General features: G+C 42.6%; 1 protein-coding gene across 2 annotated transcripts in view; it reads left to right on the top strand.

The window, feature by feature from the left end:
* Window positions 1–19,591, top strand: part of grid1a (glutamate receptor, ionotropic, delta 1a) — a 135,669-nt gene that overhangs the window by 72,697 nt on the left and 43,381 nt on the right. For both annotated transcript variants that reach the window (XM_057047145.1, XM_057047146.1), the window contains exons 3-4: window positions 4,008–4,292; window positions 10,025–10,230. In XM_057047145.1, coding sequence (XP_056903125.1) covers window positions 4,008–4,292; window positions 10,025–10,230 — 491 coding nt within the window. The remainder of the gene's footprint in view (window positions 1–4,007; window positions 4,293–10,024; window positions 10,231–19,591) is intronic.

Below are 19,591 nucleotides of genomic sequence, written 5' to 3'. Positions count from 1 at the left end.
TAATGTGCACTCTCAAGGTAGTATGTTGACATTTTCAGCTTGGCACGTCGAGGCTTGGCTCATCACGCATGCTGCTCCCGTGTTCCAGCCTTCCAGGATAATGAGCTCATTTGTTTTTCACGTTGACAGTGAACTCTCCAGAAGGAAGCGCAGCAGATCACTCGAGAAAAGTTGGTTCTTCCTCTCAAAGAAAGAACGTTGGCTCAATGTCATGAATCACTCCTCTGAAGTCTTTTGAGTTTTTATGTGACATTTAACAGGTTTTATTTCAGAGTAAAAACCGCTCTTGAAGCTGAATTATTTACATGTTCTAAAGTACAGTTTGAATGTTTTAAAAGTTTACAGAGAGACTGATTAAAAGCTTCACTCCTCTTTCAGTTTTATCTGGACACAATCAACCAGGAACACATAGCAGATGCTGATGGTGTTGTCATGTATTTAATATATACTCTCATCACTTACTGTCATGTTACTGTGGGAAAAGGGCAACGATTCATGTGTGAAAGCTTCCCCTTACACACCAACATCAGCAACTTCTCAGTTATTTGTTCCTAATACAGCAGTGATTAGCTTAACAGACTAACAAAAGCAAAGTTGCACATACATGTGTAGATTAAAACACAGGGAAAAGTTCCCCAAATATAAACATTGATAAGAAAACAAAAAAACGCTAAATATTATCTGGGAATTATATTTGGGTTAGTTGAAGGCTATAAATCCACTGCTTATGTTCAGATGATCCTCACCAACATACTGATGTTTTTATCTGTTCACAATGAGGGGGAAAAGCTGCACATTTAAGTGTATTTTGTCACTATACAACCTGGAGCAACATCATAAAACATCCCCAGAGCTAAAGCATATTTTTTCTTTGAGTGTGTGTTTAATGAGGACCAGAGTAAATGGGCCCAAATGCAGAGCAAACAGGGTTTCATTGTTATCAGTGTTCAATACGAAAACCATTTCTGTGTCCGATGAACTCTTTTATGATGGATTGAAGCTTCTGGAGCAAATAAAAAAGCCTAAAACCACACAAACAGGATGTGCTTTAGTCAGATGAAAGGCTTTTGCTGGCTCACACATTCAGAGAGTTTGCTATAAGTATAATGATGCGGGTTTGTTGTTGTATAGATTCTCGGAGAAACAAGATAAAATGACCGAGAGAGTTGTAAGAGCGGGAGCAGATGGATGAAACAGAGAGGGCTACACATATTATTCATTTAAGTGCATCCTAGCATCCTCACTTAAGTTTCCAGTGAAGCTTTGGCCCAGAATGATGCTGATGGCTCCCACGTCACCGTTTCTTCAAGGGTGAAGGGTCGTTACAACGTTCACAGCTGCCAGAAACACTGAGCAAGGTTTTAGAAAAACGAAGGGATCCTGTCTGGATCTCAGCATCTTTGACGGCTCCTCCACACTGACCAGCCCCATAAATAGACTCTGACTATGCTGCAGCATTTATTCTCCTTCCCCGGTCAGAACCGTGGGCTAAGTCACTGTTAACTAATGAGACAACCTTATTTAGGGTGTGAACTCACACAAACAGCCTACACTCACCACAACAGCCATTCCATCAGCTGTCACGTCGTTCCTGAAGGTGGCCTAACTGATATGATGCCTTTCACCTCTGCTCAGGTGGGCTCAGTGTCAGCTGTGGAGATGTGGTCTTGATGTTGGTGAGCCTTTGCTGTCGGTGCTGCAGGTTGGGGGTGTCTTTATGTTGGACAGCAGCTGAATGTTGCAGTTCCTACACAGAAAAGCTTTGTTTATCCTGATATTGTAGTAGTTTAAAATAGTTATGCACGTGTCACACATGTGTTGTTGTTTTAGTATTTATGGAAGAGTATGATCCCTTTGGTATGCTGACTCCTCTTTTGCTTTACGCCGTGCTCGTGAGACGACTGCAATGTGATGTCATCCGATTCTAGGAAGTAGCAAATGAGTGATTGTCTCTGTCCACTATGGGGAGAACATTTAAGTGTCATTATTCCACCATTATCATCATTGCCAATGACTGTGAAGCACTGCTGCCTGGTGTCTGTTGGATGTCTACAGTATAATGGGACCAAAGTGCCCATTATCCAGCAAAAATGGCCGAAGGTGCATTCAGCCAAACACGGGTGAAGGTGGACTTTAGATAAGAGCAAGAAATGCTCCAGTCCAGGTCCTGAACCTTTCCATGTGGACCTTGATGGTTTCTGTTAATGTTTTTTTTAAGTTAACTTGATTAATAAACTTGAGAAAATGAACCAGTTCAAAAGAAGATTTGTTATCAGCTTAGAATGACCACACAGCGAATGTGGTCATTCTTAGTGTGGTCATTCCCATTCTTAAATGTTTCGTGTCCTCCTAAAGTTCAGAGTTCCAAAACTTTGTGTTTTCCAGAGGTGGGGAGCTTTACAGTTTCTGATGTCTCTCTGCCCACTTTGCTGCTATGTTCCAGTTTTTTACACTGGTTACAAATGGCCCCACAATTTCCACATGTTGACGGATGCCTCCTGCTGCCGAGCTCTCCTCCAGATTTTTATCCCAGACCACAACTTCCATCAGCCTTTCGTGCTGCCTTCAATATTTGAGGACCGGCCCGATGAACATGTGGGCTCACACATACAGGGAGACTCTGGATCTGCTCCCACACAGAAACAGAAACATCCTTCATACTTTGAAAAGAACAGTCAATGTTCTGCTCTCCCAAAAGGCCAGAAAAAAAGAGAGCTACAGATAAACTATCAAGAAGTTCCTTCTCTGCACTCCTCTGTGTTCCACAAGAAGCCTCTGTTGGCACACCCCCCACCACCACCACCATTATTTAGTGCCCCCTGCTCTCTGATTTACACTGCCTTAATGCAGTCCCGCGCTAAGTCAGCAGATGAAACCGTCATTTCTCACATTAATAGTTTCCCCTCTGCTGTACAGTCACACACAAACCAATTCCATTCAACAACCTACTTATTATACTTCTTCCATTCCTCCTCTATTCATCCCTTTTAGCTTCCTTTCAGACCTTTTGCCTGCACTTAATGACTCTTTTCTGAAGCCACTGTTTATTAATCTCCTCCGTCACACCTTCTCTGACATAATGATGGATTTTACCAATAAGTACTGTACTTAACGTGTTCACAGGGCGCTTCATTGAGTGCTCCGTTTGCATATAACATTGCCACATTAATGCTTTGTGATTATTGTTTCACCCTTGAAAAGCAAAACCTTTAACGTATAACAGCTGCTGCTGTGAAATTTCAGCATTTCTTGTTCTCACACATTTATTACTGTTTTACTGCAAATTTAGAAAGAAGTATTACAAAATGTACATCACAGTTTTTTTGTTTGTTTTTTTAAAAAAAAGCTTTTCTGTTTATGTAAATGCTAGGGTAGCATTAGTTGGATATTAACCCATGGCTGATATGTTTTTTATCCGAAGTAAATTAAGTTACAAATTGAAAAAGCCCCGTGGAGCCAGAAACACTGACATGAATTTTAATTGGAACATTAGCTGTATCCTGTCCTGTGTCAAACACAGAAATTAAACTTTTACATGGTATACAACAAGCCCAGATCTTCCTGTTTCACATAATCTAGAGGAAAATTGAACAATTCCATGTTTATGAGTGCAAAATGATGGCAGTCAAAAGCAGGGGGAAGACAGAAATCTACATAACTTTAAAATAAGAGCTCTTTTGTGTGTGCATGACTGTGGGAAATATAGGTTTAGTCAAGTCTACGACCAGAGACAACAAAACCACCGTCTCAACTTTATCTTTAAAAAATATCTGTTATTTTATCCCAGAAGACATGTTAACATGTCCCAAGAGGATTTAAAACCCACATAACATGTAAAAAGCATGTCTGTGCCTTTACACGTGTCTGTGCCTTTAATCCACATTGCTTTACAGATTTATGAAAGGCGTGCGTAAAAGTCAAAGCCTGTGTAACTAGCTTTTAAATTATTTTTTTTTAAATGCATGAAATATTAAGCCAGCAACTATTCCTTATATCTCCTCTTTCAGCCTGCGAGTTGATGAATCAGGGGATTCTGGCTTTGGTCACATCCACCGGCTGCGCTGCTGCAAGTGCGCTGCAGTCGCTGACGGATGCAATGCACATCCCTCATCTCTTCATCCAGAGGAACGGGGACGGGACCCCCCGCACCGCCTGCCAGCTCAACCCCAGCCCCGACGGAGAGAGCTACACTCTGGCTGCACGTCCACCTGTGCGAATCAACGACGTCTTGCTGACTCTGGTGTCAGAGCTGCACTGGCAAAAGTTCATCATCTTCTATGAGAGTGACTATGGTGAGTTTAGACTGTAAATGCATGAACAGCCAGACTACATTAAACTACATTAAAGTTAAAACTTTGTCTAGAGAAACAAAACAATATCCCAGCTCTCCAATTCCTATGATGAGGGTCCACTAGGTGTGAGCCTGTCCTTCGTGGCCACTCACAAATGTGTCCCAGCAGGCTGCTGGATATTCTCAGATCTTGTGTTTCATCACTCCTGCACTAACTCCCCCTGTGGACCAGGACATTCCTGACCTACATTTGGCTAAAGGCTAAAGGACTGTGGCTCAGAGAGGGACCAACCAGACAGCTGAAGGCCAAATCAAGGATATGATGCTGATTCAGCCTTTTTCTAAAAATTTTATCAAACTGCTTGCTAATCATTTTCCTTTATTTTTTCTTTGTAGTTTTTTGTCTTAACAAACTAGCTTTCTAGCTGTCTTGCAAACTGTTTTCCTTCTTTGTCACTGGTGTTCGCTGTGTCCTTTTAATCACCGCTCCTTGGTTTGTGCCCTGGCTCTTTAGAAATGGTGTCCTTTTGAAGAGAGAAAGAGAAATAAAGTAAATCTACTTTTTGCAGAGCTGTGAAGATTAAAGTGACATTTGATTTTACCCCAGGAGGTTTCAGTTTGACCATTTAAGCATTTGTAAAAGCACTCAGGTTGTTCTACACTTGTTGCTTTAAAGGTTGAAGAGGGAGAGGAGGAAGGTGTCTGTAGACCGAGAGATGAGAGGAAAGACAGGAGTCCAGAACCCAGAGTCAAGACTCAAAGCAAGACAGATGGTTGACTTGATGCAGAGGAAGCTGGATATACTGTATGTTCAGGAGATCAGGTGGAAACAGGTGGATCAGGTGGAGGATGACTCTGGAAGGCAGAAAGATGAAGAGAACAAAGACAGAGCAGAGAATGAAACGGTGGCAGCTGAGACAGGATGTTGTGGCTCTCATGGAGGAATTAAGACGGGTCCTAGGTGGAATTGTTGGCTGGATAGCTACATCTTAGGTGATTGGGGGACAAGTAGGAGAGAACGTGGTGTGAAAGGAAAGTAGAAATAAAGACTTGATGGTGGAGTTAGGTAGTTCAGGAGCATATTCAGGGAAAGAACTGAGAAGAAGTAGGAAACTGAGAGGAGAGTAGACAGGAGAACAGGGAGATACATCAGAAGGTGAGGTTAAGTTACAAAGGTGAAACGACGACATATGATAACTTGGACACCAGGACGTTCAGGGGGGAGATGAGAAGGTGTTGTACAAGTTAATGAGGCAGCGAACAAGAGATAGTGAGAACGTGGAGCAGATTGGTGTGAACAAGGCTGGAGATGGTGAGGCTCTCTTCTCGAAGATTAATAGAATGAGGCCATCAGTGGGGCAGCACATGTTAGATGTTGTGGAGGTAATGTCAGAGAGGAGATGTCCAGAGGAGGATTAGAGAATACATCAGTGGAAGGATGCTGAGGATGGAACTGCCAGCCAGGAAGCCTAGAGGAAGGAAGATAGAGGAGGAATAGAAGAAGATATGAAATAGTTGAAGTAAAATTCACCATCTTGACTTATTTTCTGTTTTCACGCCTGAACTGTCACCTCTGCATCTCTGAGAGGACCCCAAATATTCCAATCAGGAGATCACACATGTAACACTGACTCACACTTTCATATCACACCAAGTCTACATTAGTAGCAGCGTGCAGATTTTTGGATCTCTGCAGCTGCCAGAGGATTGGCTGTCATTGTGTAAATCTCATCCTTTTCTTGGTCCTGGGCTATTTTATGTTCTTCCACTTACACAGCAACCATCAACATGGCCGCTCCTTCCTGTGCGCACTCTCCCAGAAGCTCTCCATCTTTATTCACATCAGAGGTTCACCCACAGTTTGCACTCTTGAAAAATGCAGATGTTTTCTCTTCTGAAACAACATAAAAAGATGAGATTACACTGCATGTTTGAAAGGGCTTTAGTTAACTACAACTAAGGTCATAGTGAGATGTTTGTCTCTCAGCTGCAGTATGAAATCTCGCCTTCACTGTTTTAATGACATCACACCCTTTAAATGATGGCCTAGAATCTTCAAGTGAAAACCCGTCGAGATGGAACCTACTTAGAGTACATAGAGGCTGACAGCAACAGTCCAACATTGTTCTGGGAGAGATAACAAATGGGAATTCTGTTTGTAACAAAACAGCATGTTTCCCTGTGCTAAAATAGGTTTTGCTGCTTTTGCACCACATGTTTAAGTGTTCAACCTATGTGTATTTAATACAGAATTTAGGAATCAATACACACATTAAGTAATTGTCATTTTAAGTCCTGTAGTATACCAGAAAGCAGTCTGAGTAAAATGACTTAAATGTGTACATACAATTATGTGATGGGGGAGGGGAAGACCATCTGACCCACTGATTCCACTAGCTGTTGCTGTGAGAGTGTGTAAGTCAGCTCCAATCAGCTTCCTCTGCAGCCTGATGTCACATATCACGTTCAATCAGGACAAAAGTTAAAGCCCCGCATGGCAATTATGGACTAATGTCCGCAATAAACAGTTAAACAACGTGAGAGTGGAGGACATTCTACACAAGATTAGGATGGCAGAATATTCCCTCCATAAATGTAGAAGATGAAAACACAGAGAAAGACGTTTGTCGTTAAATCGAAATTAGAGTAATGATTTGGAATGTAGAATCTTGTCAGCACTAGCAAGCACGTGTCACGTTTCCCTCAGCGATAATTAGATTAACTGAATGTGACTCTAACAACTCACAGTTGTGATCTACGATCAGCAGTGCGTAGCTCCAGCTGGTGTGGCAAACCCTGTGTGTGCCGCATGATCCAGGATAGTAATCTAAGGGGTTTTCAGATGGGGAAGATCACTCCTCTGATATTTAAATGCTGCGCTCCAGAAATGCAGACTGTCAGAGGAAAAGAGCATTCATGCAGATGTTCCTCAGAAACACGGCTGCACGTGGGTCATTTCTGTCATCTAACATAAAAGAGTTAATGTTGTGTGATGGATGAGCAGATGTGGTGGACTGTGCTGTGCCATCAGTTTGCTGATGGTGCATGAAAAGCAGATATGAGAAGAGATATGAACGCCTTACTACACTGGCAGTAGCACTGAACATAAACAGCTGCACAAAGTCATTATTTAGCATCTCTATTCTATCCCATTCATCTTGACAACTTTATTCAAAGCTCTCACATATCTTTAATCATCCTGTGTTTGCACGGGTGGACCCACACCCGCTCTGCTCGGAAGGCAGCCATCTTTGTGTTTTATTAAAGTTAAACTGTTGACTTTGCTGTCAGACTTGTAGCTGAGTTATTGAAGGGTCCCCAGAAAATAGCTCCTCTCATCTGCTGCATCAGTATCACAAAAGCCACGTTATGTAAAGAAGTGCTCCTCTTCTGATTCCATTTGTCATGGAATGTCATGGAATACATTTTTACCACTTAATTGTATTCAGAGTGTGTGAGTGGGTTTCGTGTTCTTTCATGAGTATGAACAGTTACCATTTTTTATCTGCAAAGTAAATATAACATTAGATCTAGGCAGCAGACCATGATATGGGTGGCTATATAACAGCATTCTAAAAACAAAACTATGAGAGTAAAGTAGAAGGTAAAGATGGAGCCTGCTGAATGTTTAATATGATTGTGATTCTGCTTTAGATGCAGATTTAGCTCTGAGTGCAAATGAAAGCCACCATAAAATATTTCATCCTATTATTCTATCAACAAAGAAGCACAAAGGAGCCACTTAGGGAATCTGAAGGGTTGATTCTTTTCGGAGGGACTCCTCAGGGGTGTCTGAGTTAGCATCCACCTGCTAATGACAGTGAAGGAACCACATCTGTCTCTGCAGCCGTCCTGATGACGGCCTCTCCGTTTGAGCAGAGCATTAGGATGAGATTAGGTGCCAGACTGATTAATGCGCATTTGAACCAGAGTCAGAGGTTGTTCCAAATGCAGAAAATGTATTACATGAGTTGTTACCACCACACACGAACACACACGCACACACACACACCATCTCCCTGCTGAGACCATGAAGAGAATCAAACACGACACAGAGACTCACATCCTATAACTGGCTTTGTTTTATCTGAATTTATGTGCCATCAAGGCCAAAATGTTCACAGTGGACAGCTGCCAGCCCAAATGATGCAGATGATGCAAATGATAAACGTAGAAATTAGCTGGAATAAAATTGTTTAATGAATGATAAAGTAGAAGAAGAATGATTAACTGAATGAGAAAGCGTTCTACGATTATGGGGACCACAAATCCAAAGGTCAACCTGGGTCATCTAATGAATCAATTAATAAGAAGACAAACAACTCTGTGTTTCATCACAGCCAAAGAAGAAGAGGAAATCTAGAGGGTTTGATGCTGCCCGAGTTACTTTTATTTTCCAATCATTCCAGTCATTGAACATCTCATTCACTCTTGTCTTGAAAGCTACAGAACTACCCCATACACCACCTCATGTTTTTCATCCTCCTGCAACAAACCTGATCTCTCTTTTATGAGAATCATCAATCACACCTGACTTACATCTTTCTTTATTTGCCAGTGTGTTAAAACTGCTCCCAAGCGACATGAAATTCACTGAACTGGTGAAGTTGTGTGACAGGAAGTTGTTTATGTCTTCACACGTCAAACACTGTGAAGACACAAAAAAATGAGTGTTTAATGATAATGGAAGTAAACATGTTCCTGCGTTTCCATCTATTGTTCCATATTAATGGACATTATTTGATGCTGGATGCACTTTGGGGGGTGGGGTTGGGATCATGATGCTGTTGAAATGAAATTATCAGTGAAAGTTTTCAATAAGTCATTTGGTTTTTCAATAAATTCAGTCTTCTGGATTAGTCATTTCTCAGTCTTTTTTATGATTTGGTTCTGCAGTTGAAGCACAGCTTGACAGCTCAGTAAAAACTCAGCCTTTTGATCACAATAGGCTCATCACTTCGCCTCTGCGATGGGAGATGCAGCCTCTGCTTAGTTACAACTGGAGTAGGAAGGAAACTCATTTCTCTCTCTCTCGCTCTGTCTGTCCTGAAGTCGCACATGCACATTGAGTCAAATCTGGTAGGTGGCGGCAGAATTCAAGGAGAGTACAGTTCAGACTAATGAAAAGAAAGCTTTCAGATGTTTTAGAGGAGTAAACAAAAATCCTGACTTAATCCAGTGTTAATCCTCTTTACTGTAGCAATCTATGACTGTCATGAGGAAAATCCTGCTCCTGGTTCAGAAAGTCGAAGTCGTGCTTGCTAGCTTTCTCTCAGCTCTTCCTGCTATAAAAACTGTTTCTTAAATTATGTTCCTCCAATTCCCTGTGGATAATTACTAGCACACAGAACAGTAGAAGACAAAGAACTGTGTCTTTACACTGTTGTGGATGTTCCTCTAGTTCTCCTTCGCGGACCAGATCATGTTTAACTTTACACAAACTAGTGAATTTATAGGAATTTTCACAACTTTCACATTCACCGCCATCTTCAAGATCTTCTTCCACCCTGAGTTTAATGAGTCTGACTCAGTCTTGGACCAACCAACACCTTCGCTCACACCTCCGTCGCACCGTTCCTCTGCCCAACTGCTGCGCAGTAAAGCATCGGCAGATTTCAGTCTCAGGGTGCTGAAGGCCTGTGTGGTCCGGAAGTGACGTCTCAGGTTGTGGTTCCCTGTGCTCTTCTCTGTTCCTGTTCTTCTTTTATGACACTTTTCCCCTCCTCTCTTCAGATATCCGTGGTCTGCAGACCTTCATGGACCAGGTGTCCAGGCTGGGTCTTGATGTGTCGCTCCAGAGGGTGGACCGCAACGTGAGCAGAGTCTTCAATGACCTCTTCAACACCATGCGCACAGAGGAGCTCAACCGGTACCGCGACACTCTACGAAGGGCCGTGTTGCTCATGAGCCCTCGAGGCGCGCAGGTTTTCATCCACCAGGTACGGCAACACTGAGGATTTATAACCATGGCAACTGATAAAGTCTGAAATTAGATGAGGTCACCACCAGGCTGGCTCATGCACATTCTGCATGGGCATATAGCACACATATACAGTATGTGTACCATATCCATATCCTTTCTGGGGTGAAAAGGGAAACACTGGCGTGGGCCAGGATTCTGTTTTAGCAGCTATTTTCAAGAGTGTAGCTGCTCATAGGCAAACAAGTAAAAAACCACACTGGTTTCCAGGGTTAATGTATTCATTAATAAATTGTTTAAATTGAAAGCCTGGCAGATGTGAGTTGATGAGTGTGCAGAGGCTTCTGACTTTTCTTGTTCTAATGTGCTGCATCCATTTTATTCCAGCCAGAAGGCAAATTCATCTGCAGCAAATCCATTTATGATGCTCAGTTGGTTCCGGCACCAGCCATTGTGTATGAATCCAGTATTTACTTCTGGGTGTGTTACTGAACCAACTACGCTGCATGCAGAAGACTCAAGCTTGATTCTCAAATCAAATAATCAATTTTTATTTATATAGCGTCTTTTACAATCAAAATTGTTTCAAGGCGCTTTCCAGAATTTCAGGGCCTGACCCCAGACAAGCAACAGTGGCAAGGAAAAACTCCCCTTTAACAGGAAGAAACCTTGAGCAGGACCAGGCTCATGTAGGGGGGACCCTCCTGCTGATGGCTGGCTGGGTAGAGAGAGAGGAGAGGAGAGGAGAGGGAGAGGGAGAGGAGAGGAGAGGAGAGGAGGAGAGGAGAGGAGAGGAGGAGAGGAGAGGAGGAGAGGAGAGGAGGAGAGGAGAGGAGAGAGAGGAGAGGAGAGGAGAGGAGAGGAGAGGAGAGTACGGGCACAGAGCACAGAGCACAGAAACACATACATAAATACACTATTTATACAGCGGGTCAGCGGGGCCGGAGGTCATCATGCAGCTCCGAAGGCGGCGATACCTGTCAATGAATACAGAAGGGAGGTGGGGGGAGAGAAGCAGAAAAACTACACAAGAATCAGCATAACTAGTCTGCTTGACTGCTTGATTCTGGTTATAGAATGAGAATAATGTCTGACCTGCTGTCAGCTCAGTGCTCATTACAGTACTTTCACAGTGTATTTCTCACAGTCTTAATGTCGCTGGAAATGAAAAACTTAGCCTGTTTAGGGAGTCATGACTGTTATCTAGTCCACTATAGCCAAAGATTTCCATTTCACTGGCTCCAGATGAAGCTGTCTGAAAGGCTAGCAGAGATTCTACAGTCAGGTGAAAAAGTCAAGATTGGGCTAAGATGGATGTTTCAGTAAATATTTTGCCCTTTGGAGCCAAGGAAGAGGGAGTGACCCTCTCAGGCCCCTGCTTGTGCTGAGTTATACTGCCCTGACGCACACTCGTAATCTTTTGGGTTATATTCCTGTGAGTTATATACTGTTCCTCGTATAGTTATCATGAAGCATCCCAGGGAGTGTTGCATTTGGCAGATCATTCATGTGCTTCTGTGAATATATAAATAAATTATTGGTAGAGAATCAAAGCCTCATAAATACTACCCATATTGGGAGGGTATCGTGTGAATATGCTAATAAGAAAGCAGAATAATTGATGATGATGATGCCGTTGAGAATTCAGGCTTCAGGAATAGCTGCAGCATAGGAAAAAAAGGGTTGCCATGGTGAGAGAAGCTGATTAACATTCATTTAAAACATTTATCAGAAGTGACATTCTTGTTTATTGTCCTATATGAGAAAAGTGCATATTACTGCATGTATCAACAAAAAGGACCAAAGCGAACATTTGAGAGATGCAAAATAAGAAAAACAAAACAAAATGGATGGATGGATGGATGGATGGATGGATGGATGGATGGATGGATGGATGGGTAGACAAATCAATGGATGGATGGATGGATGGATGGATGGATGGATGGATGGATGATGGATGGATGGATGGATGGATGGATGGATGGATGGATGGATGGAATAAGCTGAATCACATGGTGTTGTTAAATTGTGTTGAATGTGTGCAGAAAACACTAATGTACTAAGCTAGCCGCTAACCCGGATGTACATGTATGACAGGGTCTGCGTATTCTTCAGAATCTTCTGGGCATTACTTTCCTCCCCGTCCAGACAGTTGCCATCTCATTTCTCGTTCATATTGACCATGATGAGATGCAGCATCTTCTGTCAGCTTCAGCGCCGCCTCGTTCTTGACACCCAGCTACTTTCTGCCCCTTCATGAGAGGAGAACTTCCCTTAAGTCACGCAAGCCCTTCAAAGGAGCCACAAAGTCACATTTTAAACTTTCAACAGCCACATTTCTTCTCATTAAACCTACATTTTTAATCACAAGATGCTCGTTATGCATTTGTCTAGTGCAAGTGTTTATAGTGGGGACTTTGGAAATAAAACTGTTTGCTACCAGGGAGCTTCCCAGTGTTTCTCTTGTGTTCTAATCCTCTCTCCACTTGTGGGACTTGATGTGCTGAAGCTTGATGTGAAGGGAAGCAGAACAGGTGGCGTCCTCTGGCGCAACATACTGCAGGCACAGCTGATGGATGGAGCGGCCTGGTTGGGCGAGGTTTGCCGTCTGTGCAGCAGGTACAGTGAGCGACTGACGTGACAAGTGCCACTGCCGGACTCTGATGAAAGAAAAAGGTGGGAGGAAGGTAAAAATAGGAGGACCAGCAGATAGAGGGAGTGGTAGTGGAGGGAAAGAGGAAAGGTCAATAAATAGAAGGTAAAGGGAAGCGCGACGGACCTCCTACAGAATAACACAGCACCTCTATGACGGGTTGTCTGGGATCAGAGAGCAGGAACACGTCTCAGCCTGGAGACTGGAGCTTGTGGGATAAGAGCTGTGTATTTTTACTGTTTCATCAACAGATTTGTCCGTCATAATTTGATTCCATGACCAGCTGATTAAAATGAACTCATGAGACATCTGAGTATGGGGCATAACAAGCACATCTGCTCTTGTCAGGGATGGTGTTGTGATGCCAGAGAATCATCCGTCTTATTGTCAGAAACACTTGTAGACTTTGATTTAAATGCGGCTCGAGCTGACAACCTATTACACGCTGGTTTGTACAGAAGGAGCAATGATGGCTCTTCCTGCTGAGGAAATTCATTGCCTTTGATATGACAGCTCATTGAAACAGAACACACAAACACACACACACAAACACACACACACACAACACACACACACACAAACACACACAACACACACACACATAAACAGATATGCACGTGAGAATAACATGCACTTTGCCTACAATCAGTCAGAAAAATCAACATATCTCCTGACAGTAAACCTTCATGTTATTACATATTTTTGTCCCTCACATTTCTTTACCGAAGTAAAAGTGCACAATGCTGGACAAACAGTATGAAGATTTTCCGCCATGATCTGGTGAAATGGTGCAGATATAATCCTCTTCTTTAACAGCTCTGACTGTGCAACTTTTGCCTTGTAACCCTAGTCGATTCCATCAGGTTTGATCCAGGGTGAGATGGCAAAGTTAAATTGATAAAGTTTTTTAATTTGGAATCTGTGCAAACAATTGGAGCCAGCTATTTCTAGAACTATTTCTTGGTTGATTTACACACATTTTGACCTGATGGATCTCTCCTACCTTGTTGTTCACTGTTGTAGAGAAAAGGTTTCTGATACTGGGTGCCATTATGTACCTGCAGGCTCATATTCCAAATAAAATTAGTCCAAGAATTAGGCACTGAGGGACGCCATGATGGCCGATAAAGACACATTTATTGGTTGATTGAATCGACAGGGCAGGATTCAGTTCACTATGAAAGAAATACCTGATTTGTCCTTTCATCAGGATCCCTGAAGTCAGAGATGCCGAAGCTTAAATATTGAAAGAAGCTCTTGCTGAGCCACACATTTTAGGAAATGGAGGAAATTTGACTACGGTCCTTTTTTGTGGTTGGAATGTGCTCTTGTTCTCCATAGCTTAATAAAACGACTGAAGATTTGGTCTGTGATACAACCCAGGAATAAACTGTTGCAGTGTTCATTCAAGTATGTGAGCCCGATAAAGGATTATGGAGGTGGGCACATCACGACCCTGGAGCAGACCTGCAGCCTTGAGCTAATGTTTTCATTTGTCCAAGGTTGTAATTTGCAGCTATTTCTGCTTCGGTGCTAAAAAGCATCTACTGTTAACAGCAGAGCATCAAGTGGGTTCACAGTGGTTGTTTAGGGGCCTTAAGGTCACTGGAGCAGAAGTTTTTTTCTGCAAAGAGGCTGAAAAATAAACTGAGTTTTGGACTCTGGTAATAAATGGAGCATGAGGACAGTTTTCCTGATCGTCTTACAGTCGTGTTCTGGCACCATGCTGATTAATGTGACGCAAAGACAATGATATTGGTTGGTGTTGGCACCAAACGCATAATTTGCCTCCACATAGAAGAACAAAAGAATGCCAAAAAAAACATACACAGCTACAATCGATCACCCAAAGTTTCCTCCCCACCACCAGTTATTTTCTCACCCAACGCTGCTAATGAAGGAACCCAGAGTATCATCTGGAAGGCAAATGAACAACTCCTGACGTCAGAGTTTACAGAGGCCACAAACAAAGCAGCAAGATTTTTATTTGCAGTTAAAGTTTAGAATAAAGGGCAGTTTTGAGATTAGCGTATTAGATATTTCGGCTCCATATAACACTTCAATCCTCTATTTTTGGCATATTCGTTTGAATTAGGTTGGAAATTCTTCCAGATTACGTACACTGACAGAACAGCTGTCAGCAAAATCAATGATTTAAAAGCCAGCTTCAAACCACGTTTATGTGGTAAAACCCAACTGGGGACTATGTGGGAAATTACAGGCGTTTTGATGATCAAAGAACTCTGAGCCGAACACTGAAGTGGCCAAAAACAAGGCTGAAGAAGTAACTGAGAGAACACAACGGCCATAAACTGGCACTTCAGACACCTGGAAATGGATCTGACAGCTGCATCCAGATCCTTCTACTCTACGTCTGTGATGAATAAAGCTCCCTTTGCTCCTTTATCCAGGAAATCACACCCAATGTATATAAAGAAGAGCTCTCTGTGACCAGGGCTCAGTGGGACCGTCCAGGCCACCCCAAATAGGAACCCCCTGATTGTTTTAACGTCGAACAGAAACCTTGATCAGGTTAACGCCACCTCCTCCCGATCACATCATGATGCACAGCCACTGCACTGGGGGGGAGACTTTACCCCCCAGTTATTATCTGTCAAAGGCCAAAAAGGTCTGTGAAGTTTATCTTGCTCGCCGTCTTCTCCCTTTTGGCTTCGCACTGCCGCCTCTGGACCGCCGTCGTCTCCCTCTGACCCTCCTTGCTGTTCCTCTATTCCATTTTCCTCCCAATAACAGCGTGACAAATTGAGCTTGCCAGAAAACGATCCATCATTGTCCTGCGTCTCATCCTCCTCTGCCCTCTGTTCCCTCCTCTTCTGTCTCTTCGTCTTTCTTTCTCCTGTTGTCCCCATTATGGGACAGTCTTCTCTTTTCTTCATCCTGTTTCCCCCATCACTAATGGTTTCATGTTTCTATCTACACAGGCACTTTATCTTACTACCCTTGCTTTTTTCCCACACCTACAGTATAACCTCATCTTCTTTTGTCCTGTCTCTTATTACACTGTTTTGCTCAGGTCTCGTTTGTGAAATAATACCGACATTATCTCCACGTTAGCTCTCCGATCGCTTGCAGACACATTATATATCTTTGCACCGGCAACTGTCTTTATGCCTGTATTGTAATATAATAACTATAATAAGAACAGCACAGTAACAGGCCTGAATATTAGTGGGGGCATAATGGAAATGTCATGTTGCAGTTTTTGTATTTAGCCAGAATTTCCTGGATTATAGAAAAGAAAAATCCATTCATGGTTCTTCTTCTGGGAAAACGCTCATATTCAAGGAGCAAAACGAATATTAATCAAGGAAAACACTTGTGTATCCAAACTCTGATATGAAATCTGAAAGCGTTGACAAGCCTTTACTTGATGGATTGTTATTACTTTCACTAGTATGAATCATCTGCTGAAGTTAAAGAGATTTTCAGAAATAATTTGCCTTTCCATAAGTAAAGCCAGGGGATTAAAAGTGTGTCGCATTTGAGGTGACAGTTTACCCTGTCACATTAATCAAAGTAGTGAGACTTTGTCAAACGTGGTAAAGGGGCTTTTACTATGGGGGGGTGTAGATGACTTGCAGAACATTTTTTTTTACTTAGGAAAAAGGAGGAAGTAAAACTAATGGTTAGATAATGACGAAGTAAAAAGCTGCATGGCTGCTCACAACTGCTCCTGGATCAGCTCAGCTTCAGCTGACACACTCCAGGGCAGCGCCCGAACCAGCCGTGACACCGGCTGATAAACCTTGATTGATGTTTGTGATTATGCGTCGTGCTTCCCGTTATTGAAACAGTGAGCCTCTTGGGCAATTTTACACCTTTTTGTGAGGGGGAGGGGTGTAACAGCTAATCTCATAAACTGGGACCAGTGAAGACTGGCTCATTTATCTGGTGACCTTCTGCAGAGTGTTGGGGTTTTGTTCTGGCAGCAGTGCCGACAGAGGCCAGCTCATCCATGTGTGATAATTATTTATGTTCAGGTGAGCAGTTCTCCTCTGTAGGAACAGACAAAAACACTTAGTTGTCTGTACATTTTAATAGCTGTATTAGTCTGTATAGATGTTTCCCTGCAGCATAATATGAGATGCAATTATATCAAAAATCCTGTAATATTGTAGGAAAGTTCTCAGTGAAATGGTTGCTGTGGGCCTAGGATTATTGCTCAGCTCCCAAGTGGCAACCACAAAGTACAGTAAGAGTTGTAACGGTAATTGCAAAGCCAACCACTTGAAAAAGATGTAGTGTGCAGGTACCCACACAGCCTCGCCAATTCCCAAATCTCTGGGGAAATGTTCAATTAAAGCTCAGCCCCAGTGGAAGCAAAATCAGTTCTGCCCAGGTTTGCAGTCTTCTGTCACTTCTGATTTCATTTCCTGAGTTTTGACCGACATTGTTCCATCTTCTCTTGTGCGAGTCACCTCCAGAAATGAGAGGATGACCATATTCTCAGACTAGCAAGCAAATTATTTAAGGTGATAAAAGCTGTCATATCTGTTGGCAATGAAAGGAAACCTTTATCATCAGATATTCTATTATTATTATTGGCTGTGGGACATCAGTTTAATAAATCACACTGCACTTTTATTTAAAAAAACACAAAATTAAAGAAAGGAGGGGGTTCTGAGGTTTCTTCATTGTTAAAATACAGAATTGTGACCAGAAGATGGGATGGACACGTTATATTTCTGTGAATTAAAGATTTTCAAGGTTCCCATTTCAGTTTCTTCTGTGATCTTAAGTTATGTTGTTGAAGATCAGCCAACGAATTTGCAGAACAGTTGACATTTGACTTTTAGTTCATAAAATGTCATCTCTAACATTTTCCCTGCTATTAGACATTAATGTGAATTTCTGTGCTTATACCGTATTTTCACGACCATAAGGCGCACTGTATTAAAAGACGCAGTCTCAGTTATGGGTGCTATTTCTGTATTTAAAACATACATAAGGCGCCACCGTATTACTAGGCACATGCTGAAACATACAGTAAAAAATGTCAACGGAAGTAAAACAGTGAATTTCGACACATTTATTGAACAAAATATTCATTCTTCCGCCACAAAACCATCAAAGTATCTGAATTAAACAGCTGCACTATTTCAATGTCCAACATCCCGAATTCCTCTTCTTAATCATCTGAATCGGACTCACCGACCGGTTCTGGTTCGGCGTTGATTTTGTGAAAGCTCTTATAATACATGCAGACGGTATCATAGCCCATGCGTCTACAATCCACCCGCATATGGTGGCATAACTTGCCCGCCGCTGCCTCATAGATGTGGCTGGGCTCAGTTATCTTGTCGCGCCAGTAGGTGCGGAAGATGGCCACCCTCTCCTGGTAATCCGCTGGCAACCGCGGCGCAACAGTTGTCCTTGCGCGTATGGAGAGATGCCGCCGCCTCATAAAGCGAAAACACTAAGATTGCTCGATTGCCATTTTCAGCTGCATATTCGATGGCCTGCAGTTTAAAGTAAGCCTCATATGTGTCTCGCTTGACCGGCGCCATTTTAGGGGATCCTTACGCGTAGGTGTGCCGCTAATCGATTGGCTGAGCGTTTACCATAGTGCACCCACCAAAGGCGCACAGCAGATTTTGGAACTCAGTCCACACACAAGGCGCACCATATTATAAGACGCACCGTCGATTTTTGAGAAAATATCAGTGTTTTAGTTGTGCCTTATAGTCGTGAAAATACGGTATATGTCGGAAGTTGTAAAAAAGTGTGGCGTAAAAAAATTCTGACCTTCTCATTGGACTATTAAACTCTGGTCTTTCTCGGATTCAACAGGAGAGAAGGTCAGCAAGCACAACCTTGCACACAGGGTTCTGGTGTAGCTCAGAACTCAGGCCCCTGCTGTGGACCTTCCTCACTTTCTGATGAGCAGCACAGTTCAGTTCAGCTGTGTGCTGGTTGAAATGGGCCTTGACCTGGCCGGTGTCCACCCAGTGGGGTCAGTAGAGCAGAGGGAAGCAGCCTCGTCGCAGCTGATATTTGTGTGTCTGGCTCATGTTTTTTCATCGAAAAGTCAAGTGGTGCTGTGCACTTGGTGTCTTGTTTTACTCTACTGAGAATACAGATTAACACTGAAGAAATATAAAGTCCACAATAACCAAAATAGAATACAATGACACTGTTCCTGTAGGGATCCTCACAAGAACCTTTTCAGGGGTTTGATATTTTCTCTCAGTCGTGCATGACCTTCTTATTGTGTCACCATTGTATTGATATTTCCACTGACTGTTTCAGGCTTCAAACACTCACCCTTACACATGAAGTTAAGTCTTATAGATTTTCAGGCTATAACTCTTGAAATATTGAGGAATACTGACTCATCACCTCAGCACACAGTTATTATAGATCCCAAATCAATGAGTGAAGTGATCAATTTTCCAGTAGCTCATTAACATCTCACACAAAAGCCTGCTGCTCTGAGAGCTGCTCCCACCAACCTATGGAAGTCTGTGAACGCTCTAATTTCACTCCTGTCTAGTTGATGATTTGGGAGCTCGGAATGGCAGACCTTACCTGAGCTTGATGTAAATTCCCAGCGAATCAGCATAAAAGCTGATGTGTAAATGTGCACACCAGCTACAGTTTCAGCCTGGATTTCACACTCTGCCATGTTTGATTTATTGGGCCAACACTTGATCCTGTTATCAGCTTTAATTAGAGCGTAATTTAGAGCTCCTCGTTTATATCCTCG

This window comes from Takifugu flavidus, chromosome 11 (genome assembly GCF_003711565.1).
Source record: "Takifugu flavidus isolate HTHZ2018 chromosome 11, ASM371156v2, whole genome shotgun sequence".
NCBI classification, from domain to species: Eukaryota; Metazoa; Chordata; class Actinopteri; order Tetraodontiformes; family Tetraodontidae; genus Takifugu; species Takifugu flavidus.
This window is presented reverse-complemented; position numbering and strand designations above follow the sequence as displayed.